This window comes from Thunnus maccoyii, chromosome 19 (genome assembly GCF_910596095.1).
Source record: "Thunnus maccoyii chromosome 19, fThuMac1.1, whole genome shotgun sequence".
In the NCBI taxonomy this organism is placed as follows: Eukaryota; Metazoa; Chordata; class Actinopteri; order Scombriformes; family Scombridae; genus Thunnus; species Thunnus maccoyii.
Window position 1 is genome coordinate 16,852,916 of NC_056551.1, and position 19,302 is coordinate 16,872,217.

At 38.4% G+C, this 19,302-nt stretch overlaps 1 protein-coding gene across 1 annotated transcript in view; it reads right to left on the minus strand.

Annotated features, from left to right (window-relative positions):
* The window catches only part of LOC121885546 (astrotactin-2-like), a 287,798-nt gene that overhangs the window by 220,660 nt on the left and 47,836 nt on the right, over window positions 1-19,302 (minus strand). The window contains exon 2 of the mRNA XM_042395105.1: window positions 9,808-9,995. Coding sequence (XP_042251039.1) covers window positions 9,808-9,995 — 188 coding nt within the window. The remainder of the gene's footprint in view (window positions 1-9,807; window positions 9,996-19,302) is intronic.

Here is a 19,302-nt window from a genome sequence, read left to right on the forward strand (position 1 = left end):
AGACAACTCCCGACACACACAATTGCAATAATGCAGTGTGAGATTGAACTGGACAGATAGCATACGTGAATGAATGCATTAAAATGCTATAGCACATCTGCATCTCAATAATAAATACCATACAGGGCAACTAGAAACTAGCGTAAATAAAATGTGGTAGCCACATATTGTCACACAGGAAGGTTTTGGTCTTTTTTAGTAATGCTAAAGGCAGTTTGTGGCACTATGGAGCAATGCTTTAATGAGCAGGTCCCCATTTCGTCTCATGCTCTACTAGCATGAACACAAAGAAGCATGGGGTTTTATTCTACCAAGGATATGAGCTGTAGATGAGAGGGATAGGAGTACAAAGGAAAGACATTCAGTGGTGTCCAGTTATTAACATGTGTGAGAAGATGTTCAGATGAAGAGATGCAATCAAGACAAGGAGAAATAAAAGACCAATAATAATTAATGATTATAATATTAGTAATAATATAATTATATCTTAATTAATTAATCCAGTAGCAAAACAACAACAAAAACAACAAAGCCATCAATCATCTATCCTGGTTTGTCCTGGTCAGGGTTGCAGAGGTCATAGACCTCTCCCAGCATCCACTAAGCATTAGGTGACAGGCAGCCTAAATCCTTGACTGCTCACCATTTCTCAGGGCTAACATGCATAGACAGAAAACCAAATTCAAACATATGGTCAATATTCCAGGAAATAAAAAATGTATTAAACAAAATGGATACACCAACACAATAATATAAGAATATATGAAAAATACATTACAATAAACTATTTTAAACTAAATCAAATATAATACATACTACAGAACATAAAATCAATCCACAAAATTAAAAGTACAAAATGTATAAAAGATGCCAGAAAGGATGGAGACTAGATTTCTTCCACAAGGCTGCTCTATTAAGTGGTCCCTGAAAGAGTGGCCTACATGGCAATATTAGGCACAATGAAAGAGAAGAATATCTTACATCTGAGCAAAGGCCTTAAAACTGAATGCTTAGACACATGTTGGAAGTCTCATATTTTAAGTGCTTATTATTTACTTTTTAATCTTGGTTCTGCGTTTATATCCATTGTACCTGTAAAAGGGTATTGATAATTAGAGAGGAACACAGAGAACTCAGTAATCTATACAGGAGCATTCAAAGGTCTGAGTGACAGTTTCAAAGTTTTGAATTGTGGAAATATTTTCATTCTGACAGAAACATGTACAGCTATTCTTTAGACTTGCAAATCAAAATGAAGGTCACAGAGAGAAATTATAGAAATTTTAAGAAGAAAGCTTTATACTGGTTAGTAAGAGCTCACAAGATTTTTTATAAAAGACATTTTGACATGTCATAGTAGAAAAAGCACAGGTATAAATAATAAAATGAACAATATTTGAATTCCATTTAGTAACATCAGTTTAAAAGTAGTATTGTGCATGCTGGCTCACTGTCACACTGTCATAGCTTACTCACTGGTGCCAGAATAGATGACAACAAGACTTTTTGTCCCCTCACTTTCAGATATTATAGTAATAAAGTGGTAATGTTTAAGCCAGGTATTACAATCAAAGTGATAATGTCTAAGCTTACTCCAACATCTTAGACCTTTAAATCTAATCATAATCAGAACATATAGGACTGTGAGTGGCCTATTATGGCTGCCAGTTCAGACTAGTTCAAATAATTTGACCAAATACAACACCGGGCCTTATTTTTTGTGATAGTGTAATGGCCAGCGCAAGCAGCACATGGACAGTTTGGTATTTTCCTGACCTTGAAATTTGCTTTGCCCGTCTGTGTAGTATTGTGGTGCCCAACACCGCATGCATGGTGAACTGCCAGGAGGAGACGTGCAAATAGGCAGTGCAAAGAAAGTTGTTGGTGTTTTTGTGGAAAATGGGTAGATGTCTCAGAACCACGTCTGTTTCTGGAACAAAGTCACTCCACTGCCACTTGTTGAGTTTACAAGTGCAAACGAAATACTTGCTGTAAATGTGCTGCAATAATGGGTTGATGCTTGAAATATAATAAGTTATTTCAATTAGACACTGTCCAACCAAAATTGGAACAGAAAATAACATTTAATGAAGTTAAAGCATCTGTATTGATTTGTAACTGAATGTGGGTGATTCTTACAGTATCTTTTACCCACAGTTGCTTTATACTGTATGAAAATCTCCTTCAGTTCATTAAATCCCTGCAGCATCTGAAGGCAGCAGGACTGATATGTTGATAAATCCGCAGCCTAGAGTCTCATGTTTTATTCTTGAGGCACATTGCAGTTCAATGCTGTTGTATAACATTAATTACTAAACTATGTGACCATTTACAAGGTGAGATAGGCTACATCAGAGTTATCTATCTGAAAAAATCTCCCTGCCATTGGACATAACAAAATTTAAAACATAATCCTACTCCCAACGATTTCTCATGATCACATTCACATTCAGATGAATGAACAGTGAAAGAGTGGTCGTCACGCCAATGTTCCTATCAAATATTCCTATGACAGAGTCTAAAATAATTTCCTAGTGGTGAAGTGGTTGCTTTATAAAGGTACAATAAACATATATGTAATAGTATTATTACAATGTAAACAGTAATAACAATGTTAATTGCTGAACTGATGGACAAATGCTAAAAACTCTAACTCAAGAGAGACATCTTTAGTTGCACAGCTATGATGCCATGGCAGTGTTATGCCAGTTTTATGCACACACGCTTGAATGAAGTGTCACTGAAAGTGTTTTGAGGGTGAGAGAGAAGGAGGTGGGTCTGTGAGCAGGATAGGTGAGAGGATTCAAGAGAAGACGGAGGTGGATAGAGCGAGGAGATGGTGCAGAGAAGAGAGACAGAAATAGAGAAGGTGGTGGGATGTGCAAGGGGAGGTGAGGTAGAAAAAAATCAACAATAGAACAGGTGCGAAACATGATAGTTGAAGCCTGAAAAGTCGGAATTTGGGGAGAAAGGAAGGAGTGAAGTGATGATAACAGAAACTGGGAGGGGAAGGCGGACCTATACAATCACAGCCACAAGTTTTTATGGTAACTTTACAAGCAGAGACAGAGAACTCAAAAAGTATTGACATCAATACGGGTGAGATGATGTTACCAAATAAATTAAAAAGGCACGCAGAGAGGTTGGTCAGTCTACAGTCGGGATGCTGAAACAGGAAAGGTTAGCAATCAAAACTAAAATGTTGTAAACCTAATCTCTAGAATCTGTGCCCTAGTGTGCATTTAGAGGTGTTTCTGGTGTAGCCTTACTAACCTCACTTAAGGTGGAATGACCTTTAAGGTGGACCAGCTATTCTCATTTTAGTGACAATCTCAACCGCTCCTAAACAGTTAATGGACAAATGTCTGGCTGCTGAGTCTGGCTGTCGAGTTTTGCTCAGCCCCCTCACAGGGTGACAACAGGACGATCACACACACACACACACACACACCCTACTACCTCATCTTTCATCCTAGCACTTCCATGTCTGTCTGACTGTCTCTTCTCTCTGTCTCTGTCTACCTCTATGTATACTTACAGTATGTTGATGCACTGGTTTGTTGTTCTTGTTGTTTTTTGTGTTTTTTTCTTTTTCTTTTTCTATCAGTTTATTTTCTGTATGTACACACAGACCTATGAATCACCCATTACACTACAGTAGGGCAAATGCTTATTAAAAAAACATTTGGTTATTTTTGTGAGGTGGAGGTCCATCCCAGAGGAAATATGAAACCTAAAATAATAAATAATAATGTTATTAACGTTATTATTAATAATAATGATAATGTCAACACACAAGTTTATTAGTTGGAACATTTAGGGGAACAGGGTCACTGGCAAAGCCAAAGTTCTTAATCATCTCACCTCCTCTCCTCTCCTTATGCAAGAAACACGTCACAACAACAGAACATCTAAAACTCAGAACTAAACTGACAAACCACATATTTTCTGGACAATATAATTCTTAAAAAAAGTTTCTATACTAATAAATAAAAATGTTCCATAACAAAACAAAAATACAGTGGTAGACCCAGACGGCTGCTTTGCTATTATTAATGGATTTATTAGGAATGTGAAAACAACAATAGCCAACATTCATGGGCCCAATGATGACAATCCAGATTTCTTTCACACAGTATGCTCAACCCTCATGGCATTCCAAATCAAGACAGATCAAACACCGGAAACAACTACAGGACATGGCACTCGTCTGACACAATAAAACAGTATATGAAGGATCTAGGTCTTGGCGATTGTTGACAATCAAAGAATCCATCAAACAAAGAATATTCCTACTACTCATCTTCCCATAAAAACTACTCCAGCATAGATTACTTCCTAATCAGTAACTCTGTTAAATCACAAATCAACAACTCCAAAATACATCCACTTATTATCTCAGACCATGGACCAATCAGCTTCGATCTAGTGCATGAAACAGACCCAACCCCCCCATGTAGGTGGCAGTTCAACACCTCACTCCTAACAGACAAAGATTTTAACAATTTTCTTTGTAGAGAGTGGACATTCTTCATGGTATTGAACAACTTTCCAGAAACATCACCATCTGTACTTTGGGAAAGAGCAAAAGCAGGAAATATAGTATAATCTCATATTCTATACACAGGAGGAAGAAAGAACAAGAAATGCAACAATAACTTTAACTCAAACTTAAACATATGATCTCCAAACTGTCCAACTCCCCCACTGAACAAACCCAACATGAAATACAGAAAACTAAGTTTCAGCTAAAAAAAAAAAAAATACATCAAAAGACACAATTCATCATGCAAAGAACAAGACTGAACTTTTTGTACATAATGACAAAACAGGTAAATTTCTCGCCGATCAGTTTAAAAGAAAAAAAGCTAAAAAAAACACTGATAACAGCAATCAAAGATCCACATGGAAATCTAATTCATTACCCCACAACATAACAATATAAACAAGAGCTTCCAGGATTACTATAAGGAACTCTACCACTCTGATAATAAATGCTGTACCTCAAGTTTCCACTCATTTCTTGACAACATTGAACTTCCTTAACTATCCATAGAACAGACCAACACATTAGACCAACCCATAACTACAGAAGAACTCAAGAAAGCTGCCCTCTCCATAAGTAACAATAAATCACCTGTTTCAGATGGTTATCCCATAGAATTCTAGAAACAGTTTTGGCACCTCATATCTCCTCTGTTTATCAGAATGGTTAACAAAATTAAATCATCAGGGAATATACCACAACAGATGAATACTGCTCTCATTTCAGTTCTGCTCAAACCCTACAAAGACCAGACACTCACCTCTAGCTACAGACCAATAAGCCTAATCAACTGCAATCTCAAAACAATAAGTAATGCACTAACCAACAGATTGGAATCAGTCATATCCTATTTAATCCACTTGGACCAAACAGGTTTTATACAGGGCAGACATTCATCCTCCAACATGCACCGTCTATTCAGTTTAACCTCTTCTACTCCCCGAGGACACCAGTGTCCGTGTGTGACAATAATGTCTTTCAGAGGCTGTAGCGGGCTCAGTTCTAAAGCTACAGTGAAGATGCCGGTATCATATGAAACTAGGCAACCTAAGGCATCCATTGGTACCAACCATATCATACTTGTCAGGAAAGGGACTACATAACGGTCCAAAGTTAGACTAAATTTTGGCAAGGGAAAAACTCACATGGCCATTTTCAAAGGGGTCCCTTGACCTCTCACCACAAGATATCTGAAGGAAAATAGGTTCTATGGGTACCCACAAGTCTCCCCTTTACAGACATGCCCACTTTATGCTAATCCCATGCAGTTTTGGGCAAAAACCATTAGAGATGGGAATTGAGAACCAGTGCCAGCTGAGAACCGGTTCCAAATTGTCTAATCCATCAGAATCGTATGCTTATCAATTCCTCTTATCGATGTCCAGGCATGTGATGTTGACGGAACAAAAAAGGCAGAACTCAACTGCAATGGCAGTGCAGCCTCCAGACTGTCTACAGCACACACACGCTAGAGTTATCTTTGGCTATCTTTTAATTCATCTTCAAAAAAGGCAACAGTTGCAAACATTTTTTTGATTTGCTGAGTAAATAATTAACTTTGCGAGACGAATGTGAAGTATACTGTGAACTTTCTACGCCATCACTGAGAGACTAACATTAGTGGAGTGTAGCAGCAATCAGCACTGACAAACAAGACCAGCTGACCAACACATACTTTAGCATTAAACAACCCAAACTCACTCTGAGGTGACAAAAAGAAAAGAGAATAGAAAATAAGAAGAAAATAACTCTGTGCTAAGTCTGTTTTGCAACAGAAACTCTGCAACCGCTTAGCCTGTTGGACAGCAACGTCTTTCCCCGGAGCTAACATTGCAGCAGAGCAGCTGCTCTCCACTGCTGGAGACATGATGTTAATAACACAGCGAAGCACTCCTCCTCCTGCTCATTTTGTTATTCTCATACAGACAGGAGACTGCACAATGCTTTCAAATTAATTAATTAATTAATTAATGTAGTTAACTTTTGTTTGCATAACCATTTATGTTATCTGCCAGTTATGTTTCATATATTCATCAGCATGCAAGGTCATTGATAAACAGTGGAGATAATAAAACAGTTGTGTTGACACTGAAACCTTGTGTAGGCCTCCTTTTATTCTACACAGGACATTGATCAGGAATCAATAAGGGACTCGATAAAGAATCAGACTGATAAGCAGAATCGATAAGGGCATTGATATCAATAAAATCTTAACAATGTGTTATTTTCAGCTATTCCTAAAATGGCGTATTTGAATATTTCTGCATTCTGGGGTCTCTAAACAGTCTTGGAATTGCATAAATTTGATATGACTGGAAATCTGAGACTCTTGTGGATTCAATGAGCTCAATTGTATTCATGTGTGCTGATGTTGGTCCCCATAGTAATCATTTCATTGTAGTGACACCATTTTTTTGAAACTTAACCTCACTGTATAAAATGATCTATTGTGACCTCTAGGATAGTCACAGCCTCATGACACTTTGCAACCACAAACTAGAGGCCCAGGGCATTCAGAGGATGTATGGCTTACCTAGGTATATTGACAATAAGGGAGTTTCTGAGCAATTTCCAGAACAGAAGTGCTCACCATTCATTGTCAAAAAAAATGCAGTTCTTACAGAAATCTCCAAATGTCAAAAGTTTTTTTGATACCAAATCACAGCATGAATTTTTCTATGGTGTTCCTCAAGCAACACCATTTCATCCTAAAGAAATCACTTTAACACCATTATCACATCACTGGATGCTGTAAAGGCTTTTGATAAAGTAAATATACCTTCTCCTCACTCTTGAGAGATTTGGTTTTGAAGTCGTCCATGCAGTGGATCAAAACACTCTATAGCTCACCTTCTGCATCCGTTATTACCAATAATCACATGACCCAGCATTTTATACTCCAACAAGACAAGAATGTCCACTCTCTCCGTTACTTTTTGCCATCTTCATGGAGCCTCTTTAGCATCCATTCATCAAAACAATAATATTACAGGTAGACAAACAAAACACTTCCACCACAAAATCAGCTTACATGCAGGTTACATACTTTATATCTAACAAAACTAACAACATCCCTAATAGAAGTCTCCAATCTTATCTCCAAATTCTCAGACTACTCTATAAAGTGATCTAAATCTACAATTCTGTCACTGTGGGGAAGACTGGAAGGCTGCAATGAAAAAACTACCTTTCACAATAACAACAGGTCATATCAGATATCTTGGTATCAATATCTCCACCAAGCTTTCAAAGCTATTTATCCTGAATTTCACTCCATTACTTACAGATATTGAGGAAGATCTCATCTGCTGGAACTTACTCATGTCTTTGATAGGGAAAATAGCAGCAGTAAAAATGTCCATACTACCAAAAATAAACTGCTTTTTCCATGACCCCATTGCAACCTACATTACACTGGTTTAAGACCCTGGACTCTGTCATCACCAAATTCTACTGGAAACATAAAAAACCAAGAATCAGATTATAAACCTAAAAGACATTGGAGTCTACCACCTCACAAACCATCTTCAATACATAACAAAATGACTTCTAATAAACAAACAATCACAACACCCATGGCTGGATATTGAACAATATAAATGCCAGGAAATACCAATATCAGATCTAACATTTCTTACACAGTTAGGGAAAACAACATAATTGCATCAAAAACCCATTTATAACAGTGATTCTGACAGCTTGGTGGAAACTTAACTAAATGACCAGACACCTCCTGACTCCAAAAGAATACGTCCTAATATGGCACAATCCAGACTTTCAAATTAAAAATAAACCAATAACATTTAGCTCATGAAAAAAACTAGGTATTACACATCTGGAACATTTACTTGAAGATGGCTCACTGATACCACATGAAGTGCTTGAACAGAGGTATGATATTGGTGGCAACAGCTTCCTGCAATACTCACAGCTGAGATACTGTCTTAAGGGTAAAATCAAGCTATCAAACACCACTCTTCAACCACCTTCAATGATGGATCAAATCAATTAACCTTTCACCAAAAAAATCCTCTCAAAAACTTACATGATTCTGTTTAAAACTGATAAAAAACTTTCCATTCCAACCCAAAACTGGAAGAAAGAACCAGCTGTTATCACCAATATCAACTATTGGAAACAAATCTGCAACAACACTTTCAATGTCCTCAAACACTAAAATACAACTCATTCAGTATAAAATCCTGCATAGAGTACACTACAGTTAACAGAAAACATTCAAAATGGAACTCATAGACAAGAACATTCGCACACACTGCAGACACCACAGACAACTACTTCCATGCCACTTGGCTCTGCCCACCCATTCAAATATTCTGGACAACTGTTACACATAAATTATCCCCCAATCTGGGTCACAGTATTCCAGTCTCCCCATCTGTATGTCTCTTAGGAGAGCTCTCTTCAGTTGAACCCAGCCAACAGCCAACTTTGATTGCCTTAACAATCGCCAAGAAAACCATTCTACTCAAATGGAAAAATAGACACAACCTCTCAGCATCCAAGTGGCTTCACTTAATAACTGAACAAAGTTGACCAGTTTAATTGTCATTGGTCCCTATTCAGTCCATTCATCAATTCTATATACCTACCGGTGTAAATAACTCCATTAGAATACGAACACATACAGTGCAATCACTCACTTGCTTGCTCAATCACTCACTCACTCACAGTCCCATATAATCATGTCCCAAATAACAACCTCCTCCCTTTGCTGGCGAAGCCAATAGCTCTGCCCACATCAACTACACATCAAATCCTCTGCCCTACCAGACAGATGTAACTCTGACAAAAAAACTGACACCATCCTGATCCTTGAAGATGAACCTCCAGATCATACAACTAACACTGCCATATAAACTTCACTCATGACAACCTCACTGTCTCCACCTATCCATACACATACGGATGTACGTACAGACTGGTGACAAATAAAAGGAAAAGGAAAAAACATTACAAAGTGTCCTAGTAAGGTGTTGGGCCACCACGTACCACCAGAACAGCTTCAATGTGCTTTGGCATTGATTCTACAAGTCTCTAGAACTCTACTGCATGAAATGAAGGCCCAAACACCAGCAACCAACTGCTGCACATGACATTTGTGGATGACCACATAGAGGACAGTCACACTTAACAGATTTTCAACAATGGTGTGCTTGTACTTCCCATGCCACACATGCATTTATATCTAATTGTGTGTTTATCCATAGCCACATTTATCATGCCTAGGTGTTTAAACTTACCATAACTGAGATGTGCAGCAGATGCATGTGTTCATGTAGGACATGAGCAGGCTCCCGGGCTGTAGGTTGTGTTGTCTGAGCTAGAAGCTCAGACTCAGTCATGGACACATGGAAGTACAGTGTCCCATTTTCCAACCACTGCTGCTTCCAGTGTACCTGAGAAATATCTTCTCCTGTACCCGACATCTCTGCAGATAACAATGAGGGAGAAGAAAGCGAAATGGTTAGTAGCATCAACATTTAATCCATGACAAATTGACATTTAAACTGTGCTTGTTAAAGCACATGCCGGTCTGTGTGCTTGTATATCTGTTATTCTGGGAACATTTAGAAGAAAAACAACTCAACAGTCTTTGAAAGTTCAAATGTTACTGTAGGTTATGCATTAGTATTCTAGTGCAGCGCTCCATCTCAGTGAGCATCAACACTCAGCTGCACCCAGGAACTTTTGAATAGCTGGACAGACTTCTTAGGCTGTCATAATTTTTTACAGTTGTGCAGTTGGCTCAGTAAGAATCACTGTCAAGCCATTGCATTACTTAGCTGCTGTGATGAAATCTTTATGGTGACAACTTTTTCACCCATTGTATTAGTCAGAGATTTGACTAAATTCAAAATTAATAAGTGCCAAGCTTCACAAGTGTTTCAGCCATCACAACACTTTAATCATAAACAAAATGAGTCACAGTTGTGGAAGGCTTATTCCTGTTAATGTCCATTTGTTTACACCCCTCTTTCTTGTTAGGCAAGAAAAACAGACACAAAAAACTCTACACATATTAAGATAATGGATTTATCAAGCTTGATTAAATTCATATGTCCACAGCAGTTGTAGAAATGCTGTCTCACCATTCACTGTCCTCTTCTTATCTGCACAAATCATCCTACAATTTGTACCAATATAAAACCATTAGCTCCAGGCCAGTGCTGGCATTAAGAATCCAACATCAAAGGAAAGCTAGAAACATTTAAAAGCAAAGCAGATGGGAAAATGTGCAAAGTGAAAAAAAACAAAGAAATAACACACCCAATTGCAATTCATGGGGCAATGGAAAAAGGAGATGAAAAAGAGCAGGGAGATCGCCGGTTTATCTTTATGGATCATGGCACAAGAATCTAATGCTATCAACTGGGAGTGGTTGTTCAGTAAAGGAGTACTGAGAAGCCTCAGGGAGCTTCAGATTGCGAGGTTTGATACAGTATTTGTCATGTGGCTGGGTGACAAGGGCATAGCCATCTGCTGACATCTCCTATCAGCGGCAGGTAGCAAATGACAAATGGCTTTCGGTGCAGCTGGTTATTAACCTGCTGACTGTAGGTCAGAGGACATGGGCAGGAAGGGAGTGTTATGTGAGCTCTGCTCAACAGTGCCATTGGCCTTCAGGTACAGGGAGGGAGCATGCAGAACAGACATCCAATCAGAAAATGACAGAACTCATACCATACAGTACATAGAGCCCATATTTCTCTATTAAATCATAGGTAGAATTACTAAAATATTTTTTTCAATTGATCAATTAAGCATTGAGTCTGTAAAATGTCAGAAAATATCGAAAAATGACAGGCACCATGCAGTCTAAGATGGCATATTCAGATACCTTGTTCTGTGCAACAAAAGTCCAAAAGTCAAAGATCTTGACTTGAAAATTATATAAAACAGAGGTAACAGATCCTCACATTTGAAATGCAGGAACCAGGGGAATGTGGTGTTTTTGCTTGTTAAATTATTGAACCAATAATCGACACTGTTTGACATTGGTTTTCTGACTATCGACTGACCAATTATTTCAGCATTAAGTCACATTATCTTTAATCTTTCAAATATTCTGAAAGTACACTTTAAATATCCTTCCTCTTATAATAGACTTGTGAGATGTTCTATACTTTTGCTGACTACAGGTTATGATAAAAGTTTGCAGGGTGTGAAATTTTTAAATGCCATAACTGCTGGCTATTCACCTATTTAAGTTTAATCTGTGGACTGAAGACACACAGCTTGACCTTTCACCTTGACAGTTAGATAAAGCTTTGTCTGTGGTGCCAACAGTGAGGAGCCTCCTGCCTTCTGTTACTGTTTGAAACAGAGCTTATAACTATCAAGCTCCTGTCAAATTTACCTAGGCTCATGCGCCTTCTGTGCATTTCAGATACCTTTAAATAACTCTGATTATGCACAACACTGACACTTAGTTTGATCCAAATGAAAAGTGATTTTTCTGTTGAAAACTGAAAAAAGCAAATCTTGCAATAGTAGAAGCAATTAAATGCACAATGGGTGGACAGTAATAGTAATGGGTGGCTGTTACCTACCTTTGTACAATTGTTATGCAGATGAGGATGGTTAGTAAGCATGCTATTTAAAGACAAAAGGATTGTGTGTGTGTGTCCTTGTCTTTTGTGCTATGGGGCTTGTCATTGGGCACCAAGCCAGACGTTACTGGGATATAGGTGTATGGCCTCAAGGTCTGCTTGTAATTCATTACGAGGAACATTATTAATGTGTATATGCGCATGACTGTGTGTGTATACTCTATGTGTGTGACTGAAACCAGCGTGCTCCCAGCAAAGGTGTCAGCAATACAGTGTCCACTAAACTGAGTCCAAGGACAACCCAAAGGAATGCTATAATGAACATTTTTAGACCCATGAAAACTGTCTCCATGGATCACAGAGAAATTATGACACATCTTGAGGCGTGGATCCTTACAGGGTGAAAAAGCTCATTTGAAGTGGTTGTGTGTTTTTCATACTGTAAGTTATTAGTATTGTGGACATAAAGCCCCAGGAGAAGGCAGGCAAAAATACATTATGGCTGTCACATTATTCAAAACTGCTCAAATGACAAAAAAGGTGGGAGAATGGCTTTGTGGAATCATCCATTTCTCTGAATCTATAAGGGACCATATTGGTGGTTTTGCATTGTATCGTACACAGGTTTTAAATTAACCTTGCAAGCAACCATTGATTTAAGTCAGTGAAAATCCATGTGAACATTTCTTAAGAAAGAGATAAAGATATCATCAGCAAACCTATTCTTTTTTGTTGTTGTTGTTGTTGTTGAAGCTGTATAATTCTGGCATGGCAGTACAGCTCTTAGCAATAACCATTTTCAAAAATCTTCTCAGTGATACATTTTGTCTGCTGAAGAACATTACAATGAGTCCAATTGCATCAACAGAACTAATTTTCAAATCAGTCCTTGGAAAAGTAAGAAACTCTGAGACAAAAAATGTTCACTGGGGTGGATCGCCAATTTAAAGTAAGTTAATTTTCAGCATGTGCAAGTTTATTTTCACACCCTGAGGAAATGAACTGAAGTGAGTTGCTGAATGAAATGAAGGAATACGTTAAAAATGTATGGTATGCTTTGAAAATGGTTGTAAGGCAGGTAGACAAGCTGTAATTTAAAGTATACATTATATATTCCACCGTTACTGTCCTTGAAAGGAAAACTGTAAATAATCAGTTCAGAACCAGGAAATATACCCTTATCCTCAGAAATTCATGCTGAATACTGTCCATGCTTTGGATATTTCTCTTAATTCATTTTCCTTGGGTGATGGTGAAAGCCTTCATTAATGAGTGAATGAATTTCAGTAGGAAATCTTTGGATACATTTGGATTCACCTTTTCATATAGATGTGTTTCTCTTTTTGATTCAAACAAAGCATTTTGCTTTCCATTTGTCACTGGAAGAGTTAAAGATAAAACTGGGCTTGAAAAGCTGTAACAACAAATATGAAAACCTTGGTTTAGTCCCTTTTCACTTTTCACAAAGTTTGCATAACAGTCGGGGCAGAGCTATGAAGAGCTTGGCCAAATCTTTGATAAATCCTTGCCAGTCTTTGCTAAGTCCTCTCTGCAGGTACTTAAAATATTCCTAAGTGAAATCTATTGAACACTTGATGTCAGCAGAGCTCTTATTACAAGAGCTGGTGATCATATAAGTGCTCACTCTGCATCTTACTGTGTTTTTCTTTATCCATTTTCTTTTATCTGATCCTCCTCTTAGATCTTTTTTTTTTATCTTTTGTTCATCATCTACAAGGTTTGACTAGAAGTGCTGAGTACAATTTTGAGTTCCTTTATTTTTCACACTCTTTAAATTCTACCCTGAGCAAGAGTGATTTCCACTTAGCACAGCCTCTCACAGTTGGGTGTTTGATGAGTTGAGGTCACCCACAAACAGATTAAGAACACAAAGGTAGGGAGCCAACACACAATAAGAACTTTATACAGTGTTCAAATCCTTAATTTATGGCATTTAACCCCCCCCCCCCAAAAAAAAGAAAGAAAGAAAAAAAGACAGTAGCAAAACCACAAAACAAGAGGTTTTTGGTTTTTATTTGTTTGTTTTGTTTTGTTTTGTTTTGTTTTTCCCATAAGCACCTCTATGGGTCAATTCTGCATTTAACCAGTGAAAACATATCAGCTGCAGAACTTAAAAGTACTACCATACATCTGCTTTTCTGATAAATTATAACTAAATGTTGTATTTTCAAAATATAGTTTGCCACATCTATCAAACATGAATTACACCTAGTAGTCCTAGCACCTGCGAGTTGCACACTTATTGCAAGCATATCCAACTGCACTTGCAGCATGAACATGAAGGAAATTGAAGGTTCCAAATATGGTTCATGGGCTAGTAGGGTCATAGAAAGACCGCGCCCAAAACATGATGATTACATCGGCCGTTGTTGATGTAGGAAAAGAAAAGATGGCACATGGAGCTCAGAAGAGAATGCCAAACTTCAACAAAACATGGTCAATGAACATCATATAGTTTACATTCACAGAGTGCATGAAGATTCCAGTAAAGGTTTTGTAATGGACCCCTAGTGCAGTTGACTCATCAGAAATATCCTAAAATAATAAATTTAAATGATTTAGCACATTAGTGGGCCCCCTAATGCGGTATAAAAAAGCAGACAATTATTAATTATCATCATTGTGGAAGGAAGGTTCATTTAAATGAGAAAGCACAATGTGAGTTATTGGTATTGTGGTGAAAAATCGGATTTCGGTGGGGCAGTGAAAATAGAATCAGAATCACATTTGTTTCTGGTGGAACGTCACTTTACTGGCATCATCTGTTATAGCACAGCAATAACAGAATAATGGATAAAATGTTTTTTATATATATACACATATATATATTCAGTAGATGTGTTTAATACAGAGCCAAAAAGGGTTTAATGTACAGGAACTGGAGTGAGTCAAGTCAAGTCAAGTTTACTTATAAAGCACATTTCATACGACAGGTGTAGACTGAAGATAAGCACATATAAAAAAGTATTAAATATATAAAAACATATAAGATAAGAATGTATTACAATAAAAAAGGGAAGATAAGAAGGCATAATTATTATTATTGTTAAAAACTGAATACTACTACTACTACTAATAATAATAATACTGATTCAAAAATAAAAGTTTTAGCCTCTAACCACATACTTTAAACCTAACTAAAAGCTTATGAAAAAAGATAAGTTTTTAGTCCACTTTTAAATGAAGATGCTGTTGTAGCAGACTTTAGTTCATGTGGTAGATAATTCCAGAGAGCAGGGCCATAATGATTGAAGGCACCATAAGCTGATTTAGAATTTGTTCTAGGTATAGTGAGTAGACCTTTGCTTGATGATCTAAGGGATCTGTCCAGTGTGTACTCAGTAAGCATGTGAACAACGTAGGAAGGAGCTAAGCCATTCATAGATTTAAAAACAATAATAAGTATTTTAAAATCAATAGTTTTATTGGGAGCCAGTGAAGAGAAGATAAAATAAGAGTGATGTGTTTAAACCTTTTGATTTTAGTTAATACTCTGGCTGCAGCTTTCTGAATGAACTGAGGTTTATTTAATACCTGCCTTGTCAGTCCAGCAAAAAGTGCATTACAATAATCTAGTCTATTAGAAATAAACACATGAACCAGCTTTTCAGAGTCTGACTGTGACAGGAAGCATCTTACTTAGGATATATTTCTGAAATGATAAAAGGCAGTCTTGGAGATATTAGATATGTGCTTCTGGAAGTTAAGATCAGCATCCAAAATCACACCCACCTTTTTGGCGTGCTCACAAGATTTTACCAACAGGGGAGATAACAAGGAATGCATCTGGTGCCTCAAAGGTTTGTGACCTACTAAAAGAATATCTGTTTCGTCCTCATTTAGCTGTAAAATATGTTGGCCATCCAATATTTGATATCTTTAATGCATTGGATGAGGTTATATTATGTTGCTGAATGATGGACCCAAGTGAGAGCATATACAAATTAAACAGCAGTGGAACAAGAATTGACCCTTGAGGGACTCCGTAAGGAATGCTGACTTCAACTGATTCAAAGTTACCAATAGAAACAGAAAAAGATAAGTAAGTAAGATAGGAAGAAAGTCAAGTAAGAACTGAGCCTCTAAGGCCTAAACAGTGTTCTAGGCACTGAAGAGGAATTATATGGTCAACAGTGTCGAGGGCTGCACTGAGGTCAAGAAGTAGAGAGACTTCATGGTTGTCTGAGCTAATTTTAAGATTGTTAACAACTCTGACCAGGGCAGTTTCTGTATTGTGGTCAAGTCAGTGGTCAACTCTTTACCAAACTGGTAAACGTCAAACTAATTGTTAAATGACAGATACATATGTAATTGTTGGTATACAATCTCTTCAAGAATTTTTTCCAGGAATGGAAGGTTTGAGATTGGTCTGTCGTTCTCAAGAACACATGGTTCAAGATCACTCTTTTTCAACAATAGTGTTATAATAGCATGTTTGAGACCAGATTCCAGAGAGCATTAACAATCTCAAGGGGAAAAAAAGTAGCAACACCAACACCCTGACTCTCTCCAACATTTCAAATAGAGATAGGGCCATTTATTTGGATGAGCCAGTGTTTGCTGAGGGTTTGTTTGGGCAGTCACTCAACGCTATTCAGGTGACATTTGAGCTGAGGAAGAAGCAGGCAGAAGCTCTGCTTAGTATCATCCCCAAATGTAATCTGAAACCCAAGCAGCCAACTAGCACTCACAAGCCTGCGGTACCACCAGCTCCCCACAAGAGTGCAGTACCAGCTGGGGGTTTGGGCTCCTAGCTGGTAGGGCAGCAGCCACCCGGTCAAACTCCCCGCCACTCGGCTTAGAGCAAGAGTCTGCCACCAGAGAGGCTCATTGCCTAGGAGGAAGAATCCATACACCTCCTAACTCTGGAACTGAGTGGAGAGGGAATCCAGCAGCAGGAAGACGCTACTGCCCCTCATCTGTTGCTGCCCAAGAGGCCACTTCCAAGTTCTGTTCTGGGGTCCAGTCCCAAAAGGCATTGCGCTCCCAAGCACAACCCCCCATGCACACAAATGCACTTTTGTTGCCTCAGGTTGTAGCCCCCAGTTTGGTGCATTAAATGTTTCTCAGGTGACCAAGCAAGTGTTTCCAACGTTTGTCACTTTGTCAGTGCCCCAATAAAGGTGCTTTCAGTTCATTGTGTGAACATCATGAATGTTCAGCTGTTGAATGCAAAAAATAAACAATCTGTTGAACAAGAAAGCAATACAAGTTGTTCCCACTTTGGAGATGAACAAAGGTTGGTACAACAGTATCTAAGGTTTGCATTTGAGGGCATGACCTATGAATACCTAGTGCTGCTGTTCGGCTTGTCACTTGCCCCCCGCACCCTCACCAAATGTGTGAAGGCGATGTTAGCTCCCCTCCAGGAAAAGAGTGTTCACATATTAGCCTATCTGGACGATTGGGCTCTGATAGCGAGTTCCAGAGATCAGGCAATGGCGCAGCTGTTGTTAGTTCTATCGCACATAACCACCACCATTTATATAAAGTATAAATGGTGGGCATTTGAGCAGTGGTGTAAGGTCCGAAATGTACTCCCATTTCAGTGCCCTATTGTGGATGTTTTGATGTTCCTTCAGGAGCTACTAGATAAGGGTCTCTCCTTTTCCAAACTTAAGGTCTATTTGGCAGCTATATCTGCCTGTCACATTGGCTTTAATGGAGTGACGCCAGGTGCTCATTCTCTTGCCATGTGTTTCTTGAAAGGAGTCCACCAACTGAGGCCTGTGGTTAAATCCAGCGTCCCCTCATGGGATTTGGCTTTGGTGCTTGAGGCTCTTTGTTGGCCTCCATATGAGCCCATTGAGTCTGCAGATATGAAATTTCTTTCATATAAAACTGCACTCCTTGTCACTTTGACCTCCGCAACCTTCATGCTTTGTCTGTGAATCCCTCTTGTACACAGTTCACTTTGGATGGCTCCAAGGTTATATTGCGCCCAAATGCTGCATATTTGCCTTAGATTATCCCTACAGCCTATAGTTCTATGGCTCTTGTCCCAGTCCTTTTGCATCCAAGGAACAGAGGAGGCTGCATTCCCTGTACCCTGTGCGTGTGCCACACACCTACATAGACCACATCCAGGGTGTGCATTTACATGACCAATTGTTTGTCTGTTTTGCTAATCCAGCCAGGGGCAAAGTCCTGTCCAAATAATGGCTTTCTCACTGGACTGTGGAGGCTATCTCCCTAGCCTACAACAGCAGAGGTCTTCTGTTGCCTCATGCTGTGAGGGCACATTCGACCAGGGACATGGTGACATCATGGGCTTTGGTACAAAGAGTATCTGTGAATGATATCTGTGCTGCAGCCAGTTGGTCATCACTGCACACTTTTGTTTGGTTTTGTCATTTGGATGTAACAGCCCCTGCGATGGTTCACACTGTCCTTTCTGCGGGGTCTCTGATGCACTAGAGTGCTGGAGGTTTGACCATGGTTCTGTGGCTGCTCTGCAGGGCATGAGGAAATGTCCCATACTATATGTGATGTACCAAGTGAATCAGCTGAAAGGGAACAAAATGTTATGACTATAACTTCTGTTCCCTGAAGGAGAGGAACAGGGAACAACACTAGGTTGCCCCGCTGTAATGCTGGTCTTGGAGCAGCTATCGAACTGAAGGATGACTGTGGTGATGGATGTATATATGTGCAGGAACATAAGTTGTAGTGATAACATTTTGTTTTGGTTGACTCTCACCTCTCAAATTGCATTATTTCCAGCAAACAAGCTATAAAAATCCAGTGTATGCCACCTGCCCAACACCAAACAGGACACAACCTTACCAACTAGCTGATGAACAAAGTGTAAGATGAGAAACATTTATTTTTTAACAAGGTACATTGATTTTGTGTAATAATGGATTTTATGATATAACAAGATAAAATCATGTGTATTTATAGCAGGGAAAAAATTCTTAAAAATACAGAATCATTTGGTTTGTAGTATAAACAAGAAAATATGACATAATAACATATTATTATATCTTGAAAATGATTTTGTTAAAACAAAAAATGTTTAACTTTATCATAAGAAACTGAGCATATTTGTATGACAGCAATGTATAACAGCAATTGTATGGCAGTGTATTGACAGCAATACACTGCCATACAAATCTGCTTTGTTCCTTGAAAGTAAAATCTACCCTGATATTGAATTTACAT